Source organism: Gymnodraco acuticeps, unplaced genomic scaffold (genome assembly GCF_902827175.1).
Source record: "Gymnodraco acuticeps unplaced genomic scaffold, fGymAcu1.1, whole genome shotgun sequence".
Taxonomy (NCBI): Eukaryota; Metazoa; Chordata; class Actinopteri; order Perciformes; family Bathydraconidae; genus Gymnodraco; species Gymnodraco acuticeps.
Window position 1 is genome coordinate 2,583,630 of NW_022992149.1, and position 19,812 is coordinate 2,603,441.

Here is a 19,812-nt window from a genome sequence, read left to right on the forward strand (position 1 = left end):
TGAAAGTGGCAAAGAGTAAAAAAAGGACTCCTTGAATGATTCCAGTGATGGTGACCCTTATCTGACTTTTCATTTTCATAGTGGCGGAGTAGATGTTGCCCTGTGTCACTGTTTTTATGTTTCTATGCAAGTAGTGGGCCGTGGAAAAGCTAGAAACCGAGATAATACACAGATATAACAGGGTATGCACTTGTACAATGATGACACAAACATTGACTGCCTGGAGAAGTCCATCATTCCAATATTCAGTCAATGTACCGTTGACACGAGTTATGGTGTGAATAAATGTATCTGCTGTAGAAATGACACTATAAAACAAGAAAATGATCCCGTCAAAAAGCAAAACCATGTACATGAGAATCTTAATGTTCCTCTTTACCCAGATCAGAAAAGCTCGCTGTAGAGGGACAATCTGGATATAGTAGTAAAAGTTCAGCAAAACCGAACATGCCATGCTATTTCTCATATAGCACTCCACAAACCCACACACCACGATAAACACTTCAACATGATTCTCTATATGTAAGACACAATACAGAAGGGCCATAGAGATACAATAAGTAATAGAGCACCAGACAAGGACTACCAGAAGCATCTTTAAAGGCTGCTTGAGTCTTTGTGTTTTGCAGAAGATCAAGCAAGATGCATAGAAGATGTTCGCCGTGAGGCTGATGAGGATGAGAGGAACATTGATTAAAAGAAAAGCCTGCTCACCCAAACCAATGATTTGACGGTCCATTGCTGGTTTAGAAAGGTCAACAAATCAAAGGAAGTTGTGCCTCTGTGTTTCTGTTCAGTTCTAGGGAGCCTTGCACTGTTGAGACCAACATGGAACATGGATCATAAATGCTACATTATGTAAACAGTTTTGAATCACAGCAGTAGCACGCACATTTTCATATTTCAGCACTCAAAGGACCATTTCCATGTTTTTGCATGTTCTAGTCTATTTGCTACACATCACATAAAGAGTATATCACTGTTGTTTTCTATATTATTTGAACGTGTTTTCTCACATTCCTACATTCAATGATTCCTGTCTAGTGAGTAAACACCACATCTGCATTAATAATCATTGTGCATTAATGCAGAGCAGATTTTTTCACGATAATCTGCAGTGCATTACCAGGCAGCAACGCGGCAGATATGATTGTTTACTGTCATGGATCACCTACCTCACGCACGTTTCAAGCGTCTGCAAATTGTTTTCCACAGTGAAGTAAATGAGAATCAGTGGCTGTCTGGGAGGCACATCAAAACACATTAAACAGTCAAAACAGCAGAAATGCAATGTGTGAGTTGAAGTAAATGAGCTAAAACATGCAAAAACACTGAAATGGTCACACAATAACACTATGGGACACATTTCACTTCCACACACACACACTTCCACACACATACACACACACCTGCATTCACACCTGTATGCCACCCTGAATGCTGATGGTCAAATGGGTGCTAGGTAGCATTCTGACCGTGAGAGAAACCCATTATAACGCATCATAATTATCATTAGAAGAGATGGCCATTCTGTGTGTGTGTGTGTGTGTGTGTGTGTGTGTGTGTGTGTGTGAATATGAACATTTTCCAAAATGTTAAACTATGCATTCGAAATACTAAAATGGGAGGCGTGTGGCACAGTGGATTGAGCCTTGGTGTTGGTAACAGGTTCAAACCCCACTGCAGTCAGCATGTCATTGTGTCCCTGGGCAAGACACTTCACCCCAAAGTGCTCCTGTGGGGATTGTCCACAGTATTGAGTATGTAAGTCGCTTTGGATAAAAGCGTCTAACAACAAGTAACATGTAATGTGATGGCACATATGACAATGAACCCTTTCTTGGTGTCCATTGTTTTATGTTAAAAACTACACTGGTGAAACGTGTGCATATATAAAGATTTTTTTTTCGGTTAGATAGTTAAGGTTTTCAGTGAACATACCTTGTTTGGGACAGTTGCAAAATGTCTTCCATGCAAGTCTTGCTCTTGTTAAGAAGCATGCACAAACTCTGAGGTCCACACAGCAACATACACATTCTGACATACAGACCCCTTGAACAAGAACATTGCATGTGACTAAACATTTTTTTAGTGCACCTCAAGAAATATTTCCTTGTAGCCTAAGCAGCATTCATTATCAGTATTTTGCCATGACTATACAGCATCACAAATATAAAGATACCAGAGAAACAACAAATATTGTTGAAAAATGCAATTTTATTTCAGTAAGTATTTTTAAGAAGACACCATACAGCAGATATTTTTGATGGTGATTTATCTAGGACCCATGGGTTCTAGATAAATCACACATCTTTTTTAATAAGAAATGTCTATAATAATTGTAATGGTAGATTTTTTTTGTACTGATATAACTTGTATTGTACATTTGTATTATTGCTTCTTATGTTACAGTATAGACTCTAACCAATAACCTGCATGAAATGTCTTCTAAAAGAAAAAGGGCCATGGGGCTGAGTCCGACCCCAGTATGCAACATTGTTAAAGTATCCAAATGCAGTGGTGAGCCATGCGTTGCTAGCTAATGGCCATACATCACGCTACAGGAAACCAACTTCAATGGACCATGAGTTGAGTACATGTAAAACACTTTTTCCACAAATAAAGAAATATTCACATACACACATCTTTGTGCAAATCAGGGCACAAAGACACATATGTTTTATTATTTTATGTATTCATCATCAGTCTTTTGCCATGACTATACAGCATCACAAATAAAAAGATACCAGAGAAACAACAAATATTGTTGAAAAATGCAATTTTATTTCAGTAAGTATTTTTAAGAAGACACCATACAGCAGATATTTTTGGTTTTATTTTGAGTCAAATGTTTCCAGGGTATGTTGCGACTATCCAAGACTAATGCTCTTGGACTTATTTATTTTCATAATTTTTCTTCTCTTGTATTGCTCTCTGAGTTTGCACTCGTTTCAACATGGGTCCTAGATAAATCACCCATCTTTTTTAATAGGAAATGTGCAGAATAATTTTAATGGTAGTTTTTTTTGTACTGATATAACTTATTATTTGTATTATTGCTTCTTATGTTACAGTGTAGACTCTAACCAATAACCTGCATGCAATGTCTAATTAACCCTTGTTATTTGGGTCTGTGGGACCCATTTTCATTATTTAGCTAAAGAAAAATCATGTGATAAATAAAAAATGTCAAACCCACACTCAATGGCCTTGGCTCATTTTCTGTGAAGAACATATATCAGAACACATTTACAATGACCACCCACTGTACCCCCCCCCCCCCCCCCCCTACACATTTACATTACATACAGGGTGTTTGGGGTCCACTGGGGCTAACAAAAGTGTGGAAATTGTAGGTCCTGTGCACCTGTCTGGGCCTTCTGTGTGTGTGTGTGTGTGTGTGTGTGAGACTTTTGTGTTTCTGCCCCTGCTATTCCGCACAAGGTTGCATCATTGTTGATCAATTCAAGCATGGACAGCTGACTGCTCTCACATTCCTGCATTATGTTTTGCGGGAACCAATCTTTATTTTTGTCACACTCTATCCAAGCTGCAAATTTGGGGCAAAACACAATAAATAAAGCTTTGCCAGTTTGACCCCAGAATGCAACATTGTTAAAGTATCCAAATGCAGTGGTGAGCCACACGTTGCTAGCTAATGGCCATACATCACGCTACAGGAAACCAACTTCAATGGACCATGAGTACATGTAAAACACTTTTTACACAAATAAAGAAATATTCATTAACACTTAAAGAACAAATGTAATGTTTGAACAATTTAAATCTATATGAATTAAATGGAAAACTGTTAAAGAAAAACCCAAACAGTGTTAATAAAAAAAATGTAAGTATTTGAAATACCTGGAAAAAATATTCCTTCGAATGGAGTCAGAAAGTGTTGTGCAATTTTTTTATTTAAATAAGAAACGTCTGACTAAAACGCCAGAATCAACAGATCATATATAAACACAAAGAAGGTAAACAGTCACATAAAAATATACATGTCAGAAACGGCAAACTAATGATGATACTATTTACAATCTTTACAGTGAAACACTCATTAACAGTTATAATCCTTCTGGTATACAGTTAATTACTTGTCACACACACACACACACACACACACACACACACACACACACACACACACACCACACACACACACACACACACACACACACACACACACACACACACACACTACCCCTCTCCGGTCTGTCAGTGTGTATATGGGATGTCCATTGTGCTACATGTCAGGGACTTGGACATAGAGGGAATAAATAAACATTGGCATCAGAATTCAGTCATTCCTCAGTTTCTATTGGCATTAAACCAACCTTTGTGCATACTTCAGTGGTTGTATATGGTCTTGTTCAATCAATACTTAATGGAATCATTAAAGAAATACTTTTGAATCACAGCAGTAGCACGCACATTTTTATATTTCAGCACTCAAAGGACTATTTCCATGTTTTTGCATGTTCTAGTCTACATATCACATAAAGAGTATATCACTGTTGTTTTCTATATTATTTGAACGTGTTTTCCCACATTCCTACATTCAATGATTCCTGTCTAGTGAGTAAACACCACATCTGCATTAATAATCATTGTGCATTAATGCAGAGCAGATTTTTTCACGATAATCTGCAGTGCATTACCAGGCAGCAACGCGGCAGATATGATTGTTTACTGTCATGGATCACCTACCTCACGCACGTTTCAAGCGTCTGCAAATTGTTTTCCACAGTGAAGTAAATGAGAATCAGTGGCTGTCTGGGAGGCACATCAAAACACATTAAACAGTCTTTAACAAAACAGCAGAAACGCAATGTGTGAGTTGAAGTAAATGAGCTAAAACATGCAAAAACACTGAAATGGTCACACAATAACACTATGGGACACATTTCACTTCCACACACACACACACACACACACCACACACACACACACACACACACACACACACACACACACACACTTACACCTGCATTCACACCTGTATGCCACCCTGAATGCTGATGGTCAAATGGGTGCTAGGTAGCATTCTGACCGTGAGAGAAACCCATTATAACGCATCATAATTATCAGTAGAAGAGATGGCCATTCTATGGGTGTGTGTGTGTGTGTGTGTGTGTGTGTGTGTGTGTGTGTGTGTGTGTGTGTGTGTGTGTGTGTGTGTGTGTGATCAAGGTGGGGCAGTTAGAAGTAGTCTCTTCTTCGTGAATCTTCACTGATGAAGGACGGGTTCCACTGGGCGGGGTAGATGCACGAATGGCGGGACCCCGGCAGGCCTGTAAACGGGTACAGGCCGTTTCTCTCCAGGTCTGAGTTACGTAGCGCAGGCTGGGGAAAAGAGCACAGAAAGGAACAATAATGTTTGAGATGTTTGTTTTTGACTTATATAGTGATTTATCAGTGGTATTCAAACACAAAAATCAAAGCCTTAACTTGAACAATGAAGACGAATGAAGGTGTGTGAGATAGAAATGAGTAGTGTTGTATGTCCACTTACAGAGTAGTAAATGTCAGCCATCTGAAGCAGGTTCTTGGTGCTGCCGTTCTCTTGCATCTCGATGTTCTCCCTGCCCCACTCTGTGGATATGCGGTTATTTTTGGGGAAGTCCGCATACGGGGACATCTGCATGTCGCCACTCTTGAAGATGATCTTGTTTATGTCGTTCTTGTCTTTCCTTGGAGATCAAACGTGTTTATAAAAGTGAAACCTTTGCCACATTTCATCAAGATGATTCACTTCATCAAATCATTGAAAGGCAAGACATGTGTGTTTTGGTCATTTGGGTGAACTGATGCTTAAACGATCACTTGTTTTTTAATCTGCATCTTGAAAATACAGTAGAGAAAGGCAGATTAGTGTGTACAAAAACTAAATAATCTAATAGAAAATGTCAGTTTAGGAATAAAAAAGACAAATTGAATGCAAACCAAAACACATTTCTGTGCTAAATGAATAACAGCAACTCACTTGCAACAGACGACAATGAGAGCGATGATGAGGATGAGGAGCATAGCGCCCCCTGCAGGCGACACCACGATTGCAATCAGCTTGTAAACTGAAATATGAAATCACTACATTTGAATGCTTATATGATTAAATCAAATGTGCCATTTGTTTACAAAGGCATCCTCTATTAAAGCTGAGTTTAAAAGCCACTTACAATTCCCACAGTTGAATCCTCCAAATCCGAACATGCACCTGTAAAGTAGACCCAGAGTCTGCAGTGAGATTTGGATTTGAATCATACAGAATAAGTTATCAGTGCTGAAAGGAACAAATAAATCAACTTACGGAACACAGGTGTCATTTTCCAGCTTGTAGCCATCCCCACATTCTGAAACAGACATGTTTTGTTGAAAAGAAGCTCTTCACTTTTTTTTCTTCTTCTTATATCCCTCTTGCTTTTCTTTTAGCATTATCCTTTTTGTCCACCTCATTGTTATTTACTTTAACTCTTCTTTCTTGCCTGTAACTTATTTGTGCCTTTTTAACGTTTTGTAAATCAATAACATATATGTTTCTACTTATTTCATCACAAGTCAAAGTCAACTTTATTGTCAATCTTTCAGTTTGTGTGTACAGTCAGAGAGATCGAAATTACGTTTCCAACAATCCCAAATACAAAAATACAAATATATATAAAAATATGTATACAAATATGTATACCCTATATATAAACACAATCAACAGACACATGTATACATATGCACACATTAAGACATAAATAAAAGCACAACAATCAATATATACAAAATAACAGTCACTTCAATATCTTGGGAAATGTACATTAGTGCAAGATTGTCCATAGCAGTGTAAAAAGTGTCTGGTGTTGGATTTGAGTGTCTGGGAGGTGTTAAAGTCCAGTGGGGGCAGGGGGAGAGGGGGGAGAGTGGTGAGAGAGTACAGCCTCCTGACAGCCTGGTGAAAAAAAACCCTCCAAATTGTCTACACGTGTATGCAGAAACGTGTGAATAAAGCATAAACAATAGTAAAATAAAAATGCGCACTCAGCTCACCTAAGCAGGACAGGTCGTCGGGGGTGTGTTTGTAGTATCCGTGGAGACACTGGCAGCTGGCCGTGCCGCTGCTGTCCGTGCAGGAGGAGCGCTCTGCGTCACACTCAGTCTTCTGGGCCACACACAGACTTTCCACTGGAACACAGAGTGGACACAACTAATCATGACTTCTGCAACAACACAGGAATCTGCTCTCCGTCTCTCACACCAGGATGTCAGAAAACACCAAACCAGCCTCCTTGTTTCCCTCAGAATATCTTAACCCACAGTTCTGATTCACAACAACCAGACAACATTCACAGTGTTGTTATATTATCATGGTATTACATGCTTGTATTCGCTGTTACTGTATGATTTCCTGTAGTAAAGCGTAGTGAAATATAGATTAGATTAGATTCCTTTATTGTCACTACACACAGCAAAATTCCAAGTAATCCCGATGGTGCAATCACACATAACAGACAGTATAAGTATTATTTTCACAATACAAGCTAAAACTTTTAATATATAAAGTGACTTTAAATTGGACCTATGATACATTGAACAGTACGCTTACAAAACAATACAACATTACCATACAAATACAACGTTTCTGAGTGATGTAATGATGTAACTTCAGCAACTGTGTACAGCTTTATTATGCCCTCTAGTGGCTGTAAACAAACTCATAGCTACTTATGGTAGAGAAACCAGTTATAATTGTCTATGAAGTTTACCATGATAAGTGAGCTGGTGGTGCAGCACCATGCGGCAGTGGGCCAGAGAGGAGCTGCAGTTGCGTAGATACATCTGGATGCTGTTGTAAACCTCCGCGCTCGTCACATCGGCGGAAATGGAAAACATGTTGGCAGCTGAGATATGAACCCCGTCCTCCTCTCTGTGGGGGGGAAAGGTCAGAGGTCAAAACAGAGGTGGCAAAAAACGTCCATGTTGCATCGTTCAGTCAAAACAATAAGAATGTTTTGTCTTCCTTAGTTTTTCTTCCAATCCAGGCCTATAAATGTTAATGTTTTCATCTTTTTCATCTTGTGATTTTAGAAATTACAGAAAAAGTACAAGAATAACACGTTCAACTACGGCAAGGACTTACTTCTTAGTCAGCGTTGAGCGGCTGTAACCTCGTAGGACTGACAACGAAGCATTGAGCTGAGGAGGAAAACAGGAAGAGAGTGAGTAGCAGGTACAGTACACATAGGCCTAATGGAGATGTTATCAGAAAGAGCAGGGACACAGCGTGATGTGGACGGCCTCTCACCAGCTGGATGATCTCTCTCTGGATCTCATGCATGGTGGCGCTCTTGAAGATAAGAGGGTCACGTGGCAGCCTGTTGACGCTGAATGTGCCCAGAAACGTCTTTGCTACGGAGGGAAAAATACTGTTGGCTCTAGGGGAAACAACTTGTGCATTATCTTTATATTCTCAAAATAGTTAGCAACTATATTGAATGTTTTTATTTATATATTCCACCGTGCAATATTGACTTATGAGTACAAAAACTGTTTGCAAGTATTCAACTTGGCAATACTCCGGCATTGACACTGTATTTACCTATTCAAACTTAGCATATAAAAACATTCTTATTTACACTTATTTATATTGAAGTGTACACTTTTCCACAATTGTATCTACAATCTTTTTCTATACATTGAGGTATAATGCACATATTTTTACACGGTTGGTTCTATTTTTTTGTATAAGTTATCTATTTTTTTTCCCTAGAATGTGAGCAACTATAATGTACCATATTTGTTCGTAGGGCTGTGATTCTGTTATGTATTAGAGGGTTGTACCTCTGGTGCAGGTGCGCCCGTCCTCCAGGTCGAAGCCGAGCGGACACTCGCAGCTGAAGGACCCTCTGGTGTTCACACATCTGGAGCCGACGGGGCAGGGGTCCCTCTCACACTCATCCACATCTGGAAACACACGCACATGGACATATTACAAAACCATTTCTGTAAGGGTTCTCACTGAAACCTTGACACGTATCATAATCCTCTGACTGCATTATACTGTATAGATAAAGAGCATTTTCATTATGCTTTTCTGGATATTTCATGCTTGCTTAAATTGAAACACAGCAGTTAAAGTGCATGCTGCTGATTGTGTTGTGAGTAAGGAGAGAGCAGCTCACCCTGGTTGCAGGTCAGTCCAGTCCATGCCTGCTGACAGTGGCAGGTGAACTGATGCCCTAAATAGCTCACACACATCCCTCCGTTCATACAAGGGTTTGACACACAAGGGTTTCCTGCAGTTCAGAGAGAACACAAAAGCCATTATTAAAATAGTTCAAAACAGTGTAATCATTTGACACGTACAGTTGTTTCATACTGATATTCTTTAGGGCTCATCAATCTCTTTTTATATAGATACTTTTCTATTTCTGCGATAGGTTTCCTTCTTTGCATTGTTACTCAGTTTTCCAAACATATAATTAAGTAGAGACATCACTGCGGTACTATCAGCATCAAAGTCACTTTAAAGTCGAGGATTTCGAAATGCATCAACGAAAAGAAAGCACCTTCTTCAGACATTAGAGAACAGATCTGCAGTCATTTGAACAAACTAAACTGCCTTTGAATCTACCTCTAATCGCTCTGTCGTAAAGTATTACACCAAACCCTATGCAGGACATCAACATCTAAAATAACGTCTTAACATTATCTTTAATGTTTAATGCTTTTTTGATGTCATTTCTTTTACATTCTACGTATGAGATGAGGCTTTTGAATGCCGCTTTGAATTCATACTTTATGATGTTATGATGAACATGGTGTTGTTAATAGCCGTTTGACTGCCTCTTTATTACAGTTGCTTGCCTCACTCTGTGTGGCAAGTGGGAGAGAAAACTGTTTTTTGATGTTGTTTTGAAAACATCAAATGCCAACAAATACAAAAACTATTTCAATATAAAAACATGTCAGTTTTGGAAATGATGTGTCGTTACAGTATGTTTTTTGTAATTCTTCTTTAAAGCACATTTGAATGATATAAGTGTTAAATTATTTTATCTACTCTGCAAATATAATGTTTAAAAACAATGGATACACATGCAAGAAAATATAATCTGGGACACATCGTGTGTGGAAACGACATGTCAAAGTTGGTCATCTGGAAATTAAGTAAGTACAAAACACTGACTTGGTGGTGTTGGTGGTGTTGGTGCCTTGGTGGGTGAAGTGGTCCCCACCAGCTGTGTTGTTCCCCCTTCTGTCTGTTCCTTCCCGGGGGTCTGCAGAGCCTCTGTACTCTTAGTGGGGGTGTTGGTGGTGTAGGTGGTGGTTATGTGGCTTTGAGTCGTGGTGATTCCCGGCGTGCTGGTGCTGGTTTCCATCTGCAGGGTGGTGGCGCTTGTGGGGTTGTCCATCCCAGTTGAGGGCCCCTGGGTTTGGCTGGGGGACACCCGGTGAGTCGGGTAAGCTGCAGAGGTCAGCAGGGCCAGGGTGGAGGAGGTGGTGAAGGGGGTAGTGGAGGGGGTAGTGGAGGGGGTAGTGTACGGGACGGTGGCCTCGGGGGGCGAGTCTGTGGTAGAGCTGATGGCGGTGCTGCTGAACCCAGAGGATGAGGTTGGAGCTAGAGGAGTGGAGGTGGTGGTGGTCGAGGAGGAAGTGGCTTTAAAAGTGTCTTCCTCTATTATCTTTGGTCTGTTAAAGAGAAATGTAATACATCATATCTTTAACAGAAATAAGTATGTACAAATTATTTTAATCTATAAAAAATGAGGACGTTATTGCTCATTTTAAACAAAAGAAGGCTTCTGTCAGCGGGGGGTGCTAGAGTTGATGTTTCAAACTTTCAATCAGCAAGATACTTTGTTGAGTAGCAATATATGTTTTGCTTTAAATGATCATTAAGAGTTAAAATGCTTCACTGCAAGATGCAAGGTACTCACATTATATGCGTTTAGATTGGTTCCCTATAAGACTCGCTTTCACTTTGCAATTCTGTCTGCCATTCAACATGGTATAATCTCCTCGGAGATAAGTCTCAATTAACGTGTGGATCAAAAAGAGCAGTGTGTTGTGTGCGGTGTCTTTAACTCTTTTCGAACAATAGTAGCTCATAAAGTTGCTAGAAGTCCGTATTTGTATTTGTATATTGGTGATACTATCACACTGCAACTAGTCTAAGCAGCATTCGGAATTAATTAGAAAATAATATATGTATGAGTTCATTTATTGCTCTTTCCTAGATGTTCTGAAAAACATATACTATTGTTTCTTAAAGGTGACATGTCATGCTTTTCCGGTTATTACCCGTCCCCTTGTGTGTTATGAAGGTTTTTATGCATGTAAACGGTGTGCAGAGTCAAAACCCTCAAAGTACACCATGTCGCGAGTAAAACTCTAAAACAGAAAATACCTCCCCAAAACGCCTCGTTGGAGATACGTCACTGTCCATTTGATTCTTCCGGGTACATCATGATGTCATGTCGTCCCCCGGAACGAATCCGTGGAGCCGTTACGTTACGTCCGCGGAGCCGTTACGTTAAGCCCCCGCTGATTGGTCCAAATTAACCAATCCACGGACTTCCTCACACACTCAGTGCAAGCAGCTCTGCTGATTTCTCCTCCCGGGCTGCAGGCTGATAACAGACAGTTGGGATCGCGGCGAAATTCTCTCTGCAGACCCATTCTCACAGAGTTTATCAACCTTTTTCTTACTCAATATCAAGCCACACTTATTGTTTTTACTTCGGCTGTGACTTTGTGTGTGCTCAGGGTGAGTTTGGCTGTGTTTCGCTGTGTATCGCTAAACAAGGAAATAACACCTCCACGGAGCTCAGCGCGATTCACAACGTCCCGACTGGTCCCGACCAATCGGAGCACACTGGACTCACAGGGAGGGGGGGGGGCAAGAGCTGCAACGAGCCGTTTAGTGGAGAAAGTGAATACTGCTGAATACACATACTATACAGAGATGCTGTATGCGAAACCAATGTGAGTTTGGAACATTGAATAATGTAAAACTATTCTAGTAGACCTCAACAATGGAATTATGATCAGTGGAAATGGCCATGACATGTGACCTTTAAATAATTATAAAAACGTACCTGTCTGTAACAGTACCAGCTGTGGTGGTGAGGAAGGCCTCAGTAACCAGCACTGGAGTGTCTGTTAGCGGACTGTCCACTTCCAACGTTCTACTGCTGACAGTAGGGGGCACTATGGTCAGGCCCACGTCCCCGAGGTCCTCCCTGGTGTGGGCTGAAGCCCCCTCAGTGCCCTCCTGGTTCTGGGTGCTGGAGCTGTGCCCCACGCTGGAGGACTCAGTGGAGGCTGTCACACTGAAGCCCCGCCCCTGCTCTGTCCAGGAGACGTTTACAGGACCTCCTGCAGGCGAGGTGACGGATGGTGAGGAGGACACGGACACTTCAGATCTCTCAGTGCTGAGCTCCGTCACTCTGAGAGGCGGAGTCGAGTCGGAGGTCTCCTCTGATGTGGCGGTGTATCGAGGGTCGGTAACATTAGGTTGTCCGGTTAAACTCTGGGTCCCTCCTGAACTCCCGGTCTCTGGAAATCCCGCCTTAAATGAGCTGGTACTGTGTTGTAGGTCTGTTGTGTCCCCGCTGTCAGTCCTGGTGGACAGGGCGCTGCGGGTGTAGTCCTCAGTGTCTGTAGCCTGATGGGAGTTGGAGTCCTCTGTAAAGGCGGAGGAGGTGTGGTTGCTGGAAGAGGAGGTGACGGACAGCAGGGTCCTCTCCCCAGCGCGGCTGATGTCGGTGGAGGTGTAGGTGCTGTCGGTGTGGACGGCTGTGTGGGACGTCCAAGCATCTCCTTGTCTGAGGGTGGTGTCCGGGCTGTCCTGAGGGAGTCTGGCCTCATCTGTCATCATCTGGGAAGAAGCCTCCCAGGACACAGCGGGGGAGGCGCCTGTCACCCGGTCTGTCAGGGTGGAGTCCTTCCAGTCCCTGCTGCTGCTGCCGCCGCTGCCGGTGCTGCTGGTGCTGCTGCTGCCGCCGCCGCTGGTGCCGCTGCCGTTGGTGCCGCCGCCGCTACTGCTGCTACCGCCGCTGTTGGTGCCGCCGTTAGTGCTGCTGCTGCCGCCGCTGCCGCTACTGCCACCGCTACTGCCGCTGCTACCGCCGCTGCTGGTGCCGCCGCCGCTGCCGTTGGTGCCGCCGCCGCCGCTACTGCTGCTACCGCCGCTGCTGGTGCTACTGCTGCTGCTACCGCCGCTGTTGGTGCCGCCGTTGGTGCTGCTGGTGCTGCTGCCGCTGGTGCCGCCGCTACTACCGCCGCTGCTGGTGCTGCTGCCGCTGCTGGTGCTGCTGCCGCTGCTGGTGCCGCCGCCGCTACTGCTGCTACCGCCGCTGTTGGTGCCGCCGTTGGTGCTGCTGCTGCTGCTACCGCCGCCGCTGGTGCCGCTACTGCTGCTACCGCCGCTGCTGGTGACGCCGTTGGTGCCGCCGTTGGTGCTGCTGCCGCCGCTGCTACCGCCGCTGCTGCCGTTGGTGCCGCCGCCGTTGGTGCCGCCGCCGCTACTGCTGCCGCTACTGCTGCTACCGCCGCTGCTGGTGCTACTGCTGCTGCTACCGCCGCTGTTGGTGCCGCCGTTGGTGCTGCTGCTGCCGCCGCCTGCCGGTGCTTGGCTACCGTCGCGCTGCTACCGCCGCTGCTGGTACTGCTGCGGCTGCTGCTGGTGCCGCCGCTGCTGGTGCCGCCGCTGTTGGTGCCGCCGCCGCTGTTGGTGCCGCCGTTGGTGCTGGTGCTGCTGCCGCCGCCGCTACTGCTGCTACCGCCGCCGCTGGTGCCGCCGTTGGTGCTGCTGCTGGTGCTACTGCTGCTGCTACCGCCGCTGCTGGTGCCGCCGCCGCCGCTACTGCTGCTACCGCCGCTGTTGGTGCCGCCGTTGGTGCTGCTGCTGCCGGTGCTACTGCTGCTGGTGCCGCCGCTGCTACCGCCGCTGCTACCGCCGCTGCTGGTGCTGCTGCCGCTGCTGGTGCCGCCGCCGCTACTGCTGCTACCACCGCTGTTGGTGCCGCCGTTGGTGCTGCTGCTGCTGCTACCGCCGCCGCTACTGCTGCTACCGCCGCTGCTGGTGCCGCCGCCGCTACTGCTGCTACCACCGCTGTTGGTGCCGCCGTTGGTGCTGCTGCTGCTGCTACCGCCGCCGCTACTGCTGCTACCGCCGCCGCTACTGCTGCTACCGCCGCTGCTGGTGCCGCCATTGGTGCTGCTGCTGCCGCTGCTGCTGGTGCTACTGCTGCTGCTACCGCCGCTGCTGGTGCCGCCGCCGCTACTGCTGCTACCGCCGCTGTTGGTGCCGCCGTTGGTGCTGCTGCTGCCGGTGCTACTGCTGCCGCCGCTGCTACCGCCGCTGCTACCGCCGCCGCTGGTGCCGCCGCTGCTACTGCTGCTACCGCCGCTGCTGGTGCCGCCGTTGGTGCTGCTGCTGCCGCTGCTGGTGCTGCCGCTGCTGCTGCTGTTGCTGCCGGTGCTGCCGCCCCCGCTTCTGCTGCTGCCGCCACCGCTGGTGCTGGCCTCAGTGGAGGCGACAACAAGGGTGGAGGAGAGTGGCCCAGTAGACAGACTCACGGCCTCTAATGACATGCTGCTTGTTTCAGTGAAGGTCTGTGTCTGCTCAGTGTCTGTGGAAAAAGAAAAAAAGTATTAACAATATATTTTATTTGTTGTAAATATACACCCCCCTCCTCCTGGCAATAATTCAGTACCAAACAGTACAATCGCATTATTCTTCCTCTTTATTTATTATTAATGTACTCTGTAAACTGTAACTCAATGGGTTATGGGGGTGGGTTGGAGAGAGGAGGGATGGAAATGGAGATTTTGAACCGAATGGACAAAATGAGAAAATCAAGTATTATCAATATTAACAATATTCAGGCCCAGCTGATCAACTGCTCCTGAATGTGCCCAGAACCAGGTCTAAGCTCAGAGGGGACTGTTCTTTCTCTGTAGCGGCTCCCACACTGTGGAATAATCTGCCCATGTATATCAGACAGGCCGCCACACTGTCTGTTTTTAAATCGCTTCTGAAAACCCACCTCTTCTCCTTAGTGTATTGACATCTTGTAGTTGCTTTTATTGCTTATAAATTGTCTATTGTTTTTACTTGTACTTGTTTTAAAGTGCTTTATAAATAAAGCTGTAATGTATTGTATTGTATCTGGCTGTTTCCTGCACTTTCAATCACCAACTGTACACATTGCAACTCACTTTCAGCTGTGGCCACCAGAGGGTGCTCACCAGACTGCAGAAAGGGGGAAGATGCTGTCAGAAGAGCTGTTGTTTGCTGCAGCAGCAATGATTTTGGGTGGAGAACAACTGGCAGCCAGGCTTGTCTGCTTTAACAAAGGTTTGAGGTCCTAAATATGGCGGTAACTGTCTCCTCTGGGAATCAACCGTTTCCTTCCTAAAGCTGAGTGAGCACAAGGCTCTGGAAGAAAACTGTCACCATGAGCATGGGTGTGTTTCATACTCAGTGGCTGTGGAGTTTGTTTTTAGACCGGCTTTAAGATGTTGTTTAGTGACAAAATAAACCACCCAAACATCATCAGAAGTGTCAAAACGAATGTTGCAATAGAAAATAGATTGTTTTTAGATATATATTTTTAACTGATTCCTTTTGGCAGTTGAGATAAACAAGAAAAACACGTAGAAATAAAGGATGATAATGAAAATACAAGATGAGTTATAACTCATTTATGAAAATAACTAGAGGGGACCTGCAGAGTTGGATAATAATGATCTGTGGGTTCATCTCCATATATTACATACTTCTCAAACAAGTGCATTACTACTATGTACTACTTGCAGTTTGTAGTAAGGTCTTTGCAAAGAACGCATGTGTAGTAGGTAGGTAGAGAGCAAATGAGTGGATAAATGGATTATACAGCACAAGTTGTTTGAGTGTGTAAACATATGTTTTGACAAAGCTTTGCTGTTACTAAAAGTGGCTCCCATATAATTCAATACATCGTGACTTAATGTATACGGTTTTAGGATCCTTTGCTTACTGAGGAGACATGCAGGAAGTTTTCTTCGAGAACTCAAGGTATGGGTGAATAATTAATATACAAATGACCAGGTTGTAGGAAAAGTATTATTTCAAAGTTTCAAGTGTATGTGAGAGGAAAGAAAACCTCTCACATAGGTCTGCTGGGTACAAAGTGTGTGTGTGCGCGTGTGTTGTGTCTCTGCCCATCACTGAGGCTGTGCTGTCTGACAGCCTGTTATCTGGCCAGTCTCCAGCAGCCCAGGACTGGAGCAACAGCGCTCTGAGGACGAGTGTCGGTGCTGGACGGCATCCTGACAGCCAACACGTCGCAGCCAGCGTCCAAAACCAAAGGAGGGGAGAGTTCAACTGCAGAACAGCCCCTCCACTGGGAGTCTGGGAGCAGAACTGGGCCACTTTTTTTTCCTTTCTCACTTCCTCTGCATGTGTCCCTCTCATTATTTCATTTTCTCTCACTGGATCCAGTCAGGGCAACACACCTCAGACTGGAACGTGGTTCTGGCAACAATCGAGGGACCCTCCCAGATTCTCTGCTGGTTATCACTCAGCTATTGACTGTTAACACTGCTGTCAGTGTCACTCTTCACAACTGTTATACCAGAAGCTCTGCAGCTAGCATATTCATTTAGGCAGTAGGGTAAGCATATTAATGAGGATGGATGCTGGTATGACCTAGCAGTGTTTTGAATGTATACTGGTTGTGTTTTTGGCTTATCACCAGATGTCTGTGACCCGAAGCCCTGGTACGTGACAGGAAAGGTGAAACTGCGTGACATCAGGGAGAGGAAAGTGAATCATTTCCACTTTATCATTCAAACCAACTCTTTGCCTTTGATAAAAACATTTGACCCTCCCATTGCATTCTGTGCAGCTCCAAACGCTTCATGATGTGCTTCATAATATTCTTGATAAAGTCAGTGTTGTCTATACATCTCAGTTGCATCAGTGTATGCAGTATATTTTGGCTTCACTTTTGGTTTAAATGAAGAAGCCAGTGACACAATATACCATAGTAATCTCCCTTATATAAATACATGTAATTACAAATATCTAGCATCAGATAAACATACTAGTGCAGAATGCTGTGGGGAGGTAATGGTATAATGTTGTGTGACCACTTGTGTGGCAAATTGTAGCATTAGAAGTAGGACAGTATTCATGATAATATGTGGTGGCGTGGACTTGCTATATGAAGCAAGGCCCCCGACCAATTCGATCCTTGGGGCCCTTTGTTGCCATTCACACCTGTACTGTCTCTCCCCCATTTTCTACATAAATGTGTAAATGGCCAAAAATAAGTCTTAAAAAAAGATTGAAATTGCATTTGTGTTTAAAAAACTATAAAAGCAACCGTAGATTTGAAGAGCAAAACTGTAATCAAGGTGCATTAAGCTATCCTAAATGCTGCACATGTACACATTGATTTTCAAATAGATATACATTTAAACAATTACCAAAAAAGGACACTTTGGTTTTCCTTATTACTCATTGTGCTATCTTTATATAGTTTGTTTAATGTTATTGTTAAAAAGGTATTCTTTATTTATATATATTTAATATATATGTATATGTTCTCTGTGTGTTGTGGAGAGAGCGATAACAACATTTCATTTTGCACTGAACTGTTTGTTGGATTATGTCAATTGGCTTCAGGCACTTTTAGATATATCCCTTTTTCTGAAAATGTGTCAAGAAAGTATTGAATCAATTTACTGAGAACATAATAATCATACATATTTAATGAAAATATTGAAAAAATTACAGCTCTATTATACAGAAGCAAACGAACATTACACCTGTTTCATTAGACTGTGTCTAGGATGCAAATCTGTTGAATTCAATATGGGCATGCAGTCTGTGCAAGAGACACATTACAGTTTTTTTCTTTGCATTCACATTTCAGTTACTCCACAAAAACAGGATTTAATTCGAACTTTTTACTTTGAAAGTTGTAAGATAATTGTCTATCCCACACAAATTATTGATAGCCCATCTCTAAGTGCTATAATGCTAGCATCATTAATGAGATGTCTTATTCCTATTGTAGCCCATACTCCTAATGCTCATTGTAATACTGTGGAAATTGAAAGTAGTGACTTACACAGCTCTAACTTTGCCAGGGACAGAAATGATCATATGGAGCAATAAAGTGACTGAAATAAGTCTTATTCTAAACAGTTGCACTTGTTGCACACAGGCCTCGGTGACAGGGGTCTTACCGAAGCTTCCAGCAGCAGCGGTGTGTGTCTCCGCGGAGTGTGTGAGCAGGATGTTCCTCTGTGATGAGGATAAACTCTCGCTGGAGGAAGAAGTTGAAGTTGCATTGTTTTCAATGCTGCGGAGTTCATCTGTGGCGGGTGAAGAGTAAAATCCCGCCGTTACCGGGTCCGTGACGTTATTACTGGGGGTCCCTGCCCCGAGGGGCCCCGGTAGACCCAGCAGCAGGACCGACAGAGACACGCCGAGGACGTGATTCAAAAACCACGTTTCCATGATTTTCAAGACCCCAAAACGGTCGCCGAAAGTTTCCGTAAAGTCGAGTAGAGGCCGGGGAGTCTCCCGGGGAAACCATGGGAGGAGCGCTGCAGCGTTTAGTGAAGGTTCATAAGAATTAAATAAATCCTGGAGCAGGTCCGGAGGTTATCCGCTGCTGGGACGGCGGAGAACGGGAGATAAGAGTGGAGGAGCAGCCTGTTATCAAGCGGAGGAGCCGGACTCCTCCTCCTGAAGCACAACACACGCGGGCACCAAAACACATGCACGCGCAAACCACTGCGGTGTTTTACTCTGGCTGCATCTGCTGCCTTCTTCAGGTGTTGTCGGTGTGTTTGTTTTCAGACATGAGAGCATGTTGCTTTAGAGTTTCAAGACGAATGAGGCTTTCGCTACAACAATTACTGCTGGGAACTAATACATCTGTCTCCAACACATTCCACTGAAAATCATCCTGAATGTCTGTTTGTGAATCCTGCTGATATAAGTTTATCTTTTAGCTGGAGGCTGGACTCTGGAGCCATGCTGTTCTAAAAGCCTGACTGTTTATAGGTGTTCTGGCTTGGATCAGTGAAAAGTCAAGAACAATTGCATATACGCTGGGGTAAAATCCATATAATAAAGTTTTACACTGTGCATGGTGTCCAACTCATTAGCCCTATCGTCCAGAGCTCTCCTTCATGACTGTAAGAAGTATTTACCACCACCAATCTAGTCATCTGCAGACCAGGTAATGATGAGGAAAGGTACTATTCTCTTTACAGAGAGCCATGTTTCTCTCGGCAGGTTGCACACCTGATACCAAAATGCAGAGAGGAAGTGGTTTTCACAGCTTTGTTGTCAAGCTGCCAACAGTGCAACAGTTCAAAAATAAATCCACCCAAATAACACCTTATGTATTATGACATACTGTATATTCATCATGTTTTGCAAAATACATTTAACTTCTTCTGGTATAATCTTTATATACTGTCTATGTGTATAACACAGCAGATCAGACACTCTTCCTCTTCCTTGAATATCTCTAAATGTAAACATAATTTCTTTCATAGGATGGCTGACATTTATTTTGCGTGTTCCTTAAGTGGTTCACTTCGGTGTTAAATATATTCAGGGTTACATTAAAAAACACACAAAAAAGCCCATGTTGGTTTTGAGATTCCGAATCTTAAAGCATGAATCTTGTAATACAGGACCTTTCTTGTCCACTGCTTTGATTTTCATCAGATTTATTTGCAAGGACCCAAAGTCCACGTCTGAAAGGTGATGTCAACTAGTAAAGGCAAACTAAAAACGACCAGGAC

General features: G+C 43.7%; 1 protein-coding gene across 8 annotated transcripts; it reads right to left on the reverse strand.

The window, feature by feature from the left end:
* Positions 1-1,283: 1,283 nt before the first annotated feature.
* On the reverse strand, positions 1,284-13,082 carry heg1 (heart development protein with EGF-like domains 1). 8 transcript variants are annotated; one of them, XR_004567849.1, is made up of 15 exons: positions 12,090-13,081; positions 10,178-10,680; positions 9,171-9,284; positions 8,830-8,952; positions 8,294-8,397; positions 8,129-8,184; positions 7,755-7,915; positions 7,039-7,173; positions 6,314-6,356; positions 6,183-6,220; positions 5,990-6,077; positions 5,519-5,696; positions 4,942-5,349; positions 4,156-4,203; positions 1,284-1,386 (listed from the first exon to the last, which is right to left on the reverse strand). XR_004567849.1 is itself a non-coding variant. In XM_034204081.1 (14 exons), the coding sequence occupies exons 1-13, from the start codon at positions 12,869-12,871 to the stop codon at positions 5,206-5,208; spliced, it is 2,469 nt and encodes an 822-aa protein (XP_034059972.1). In that variant the 5' UTR covers positions 12,872-13,081; the 3' UTR covers positions 3,900-5,160; positions 5,191-5,205. The 8 variants fall into 8 exon arrangements, 3 of the variants coding, with proteins under 3 accessions (XP_034059972.1, XP_034059973.1, XP_034059971.1); XR_004567850.1 differs by lacking the exon at positions 4,156-4,203 and having other exon boundaries at positions 1,290-1,386; XR_004567847.1 differs by having other exon boundaries at positions 1,299-1,386; positions 4,156-5,349.
* Between the last annotated feature and the right edge of the window lie 6,730 nt (positions 13,083-19,812).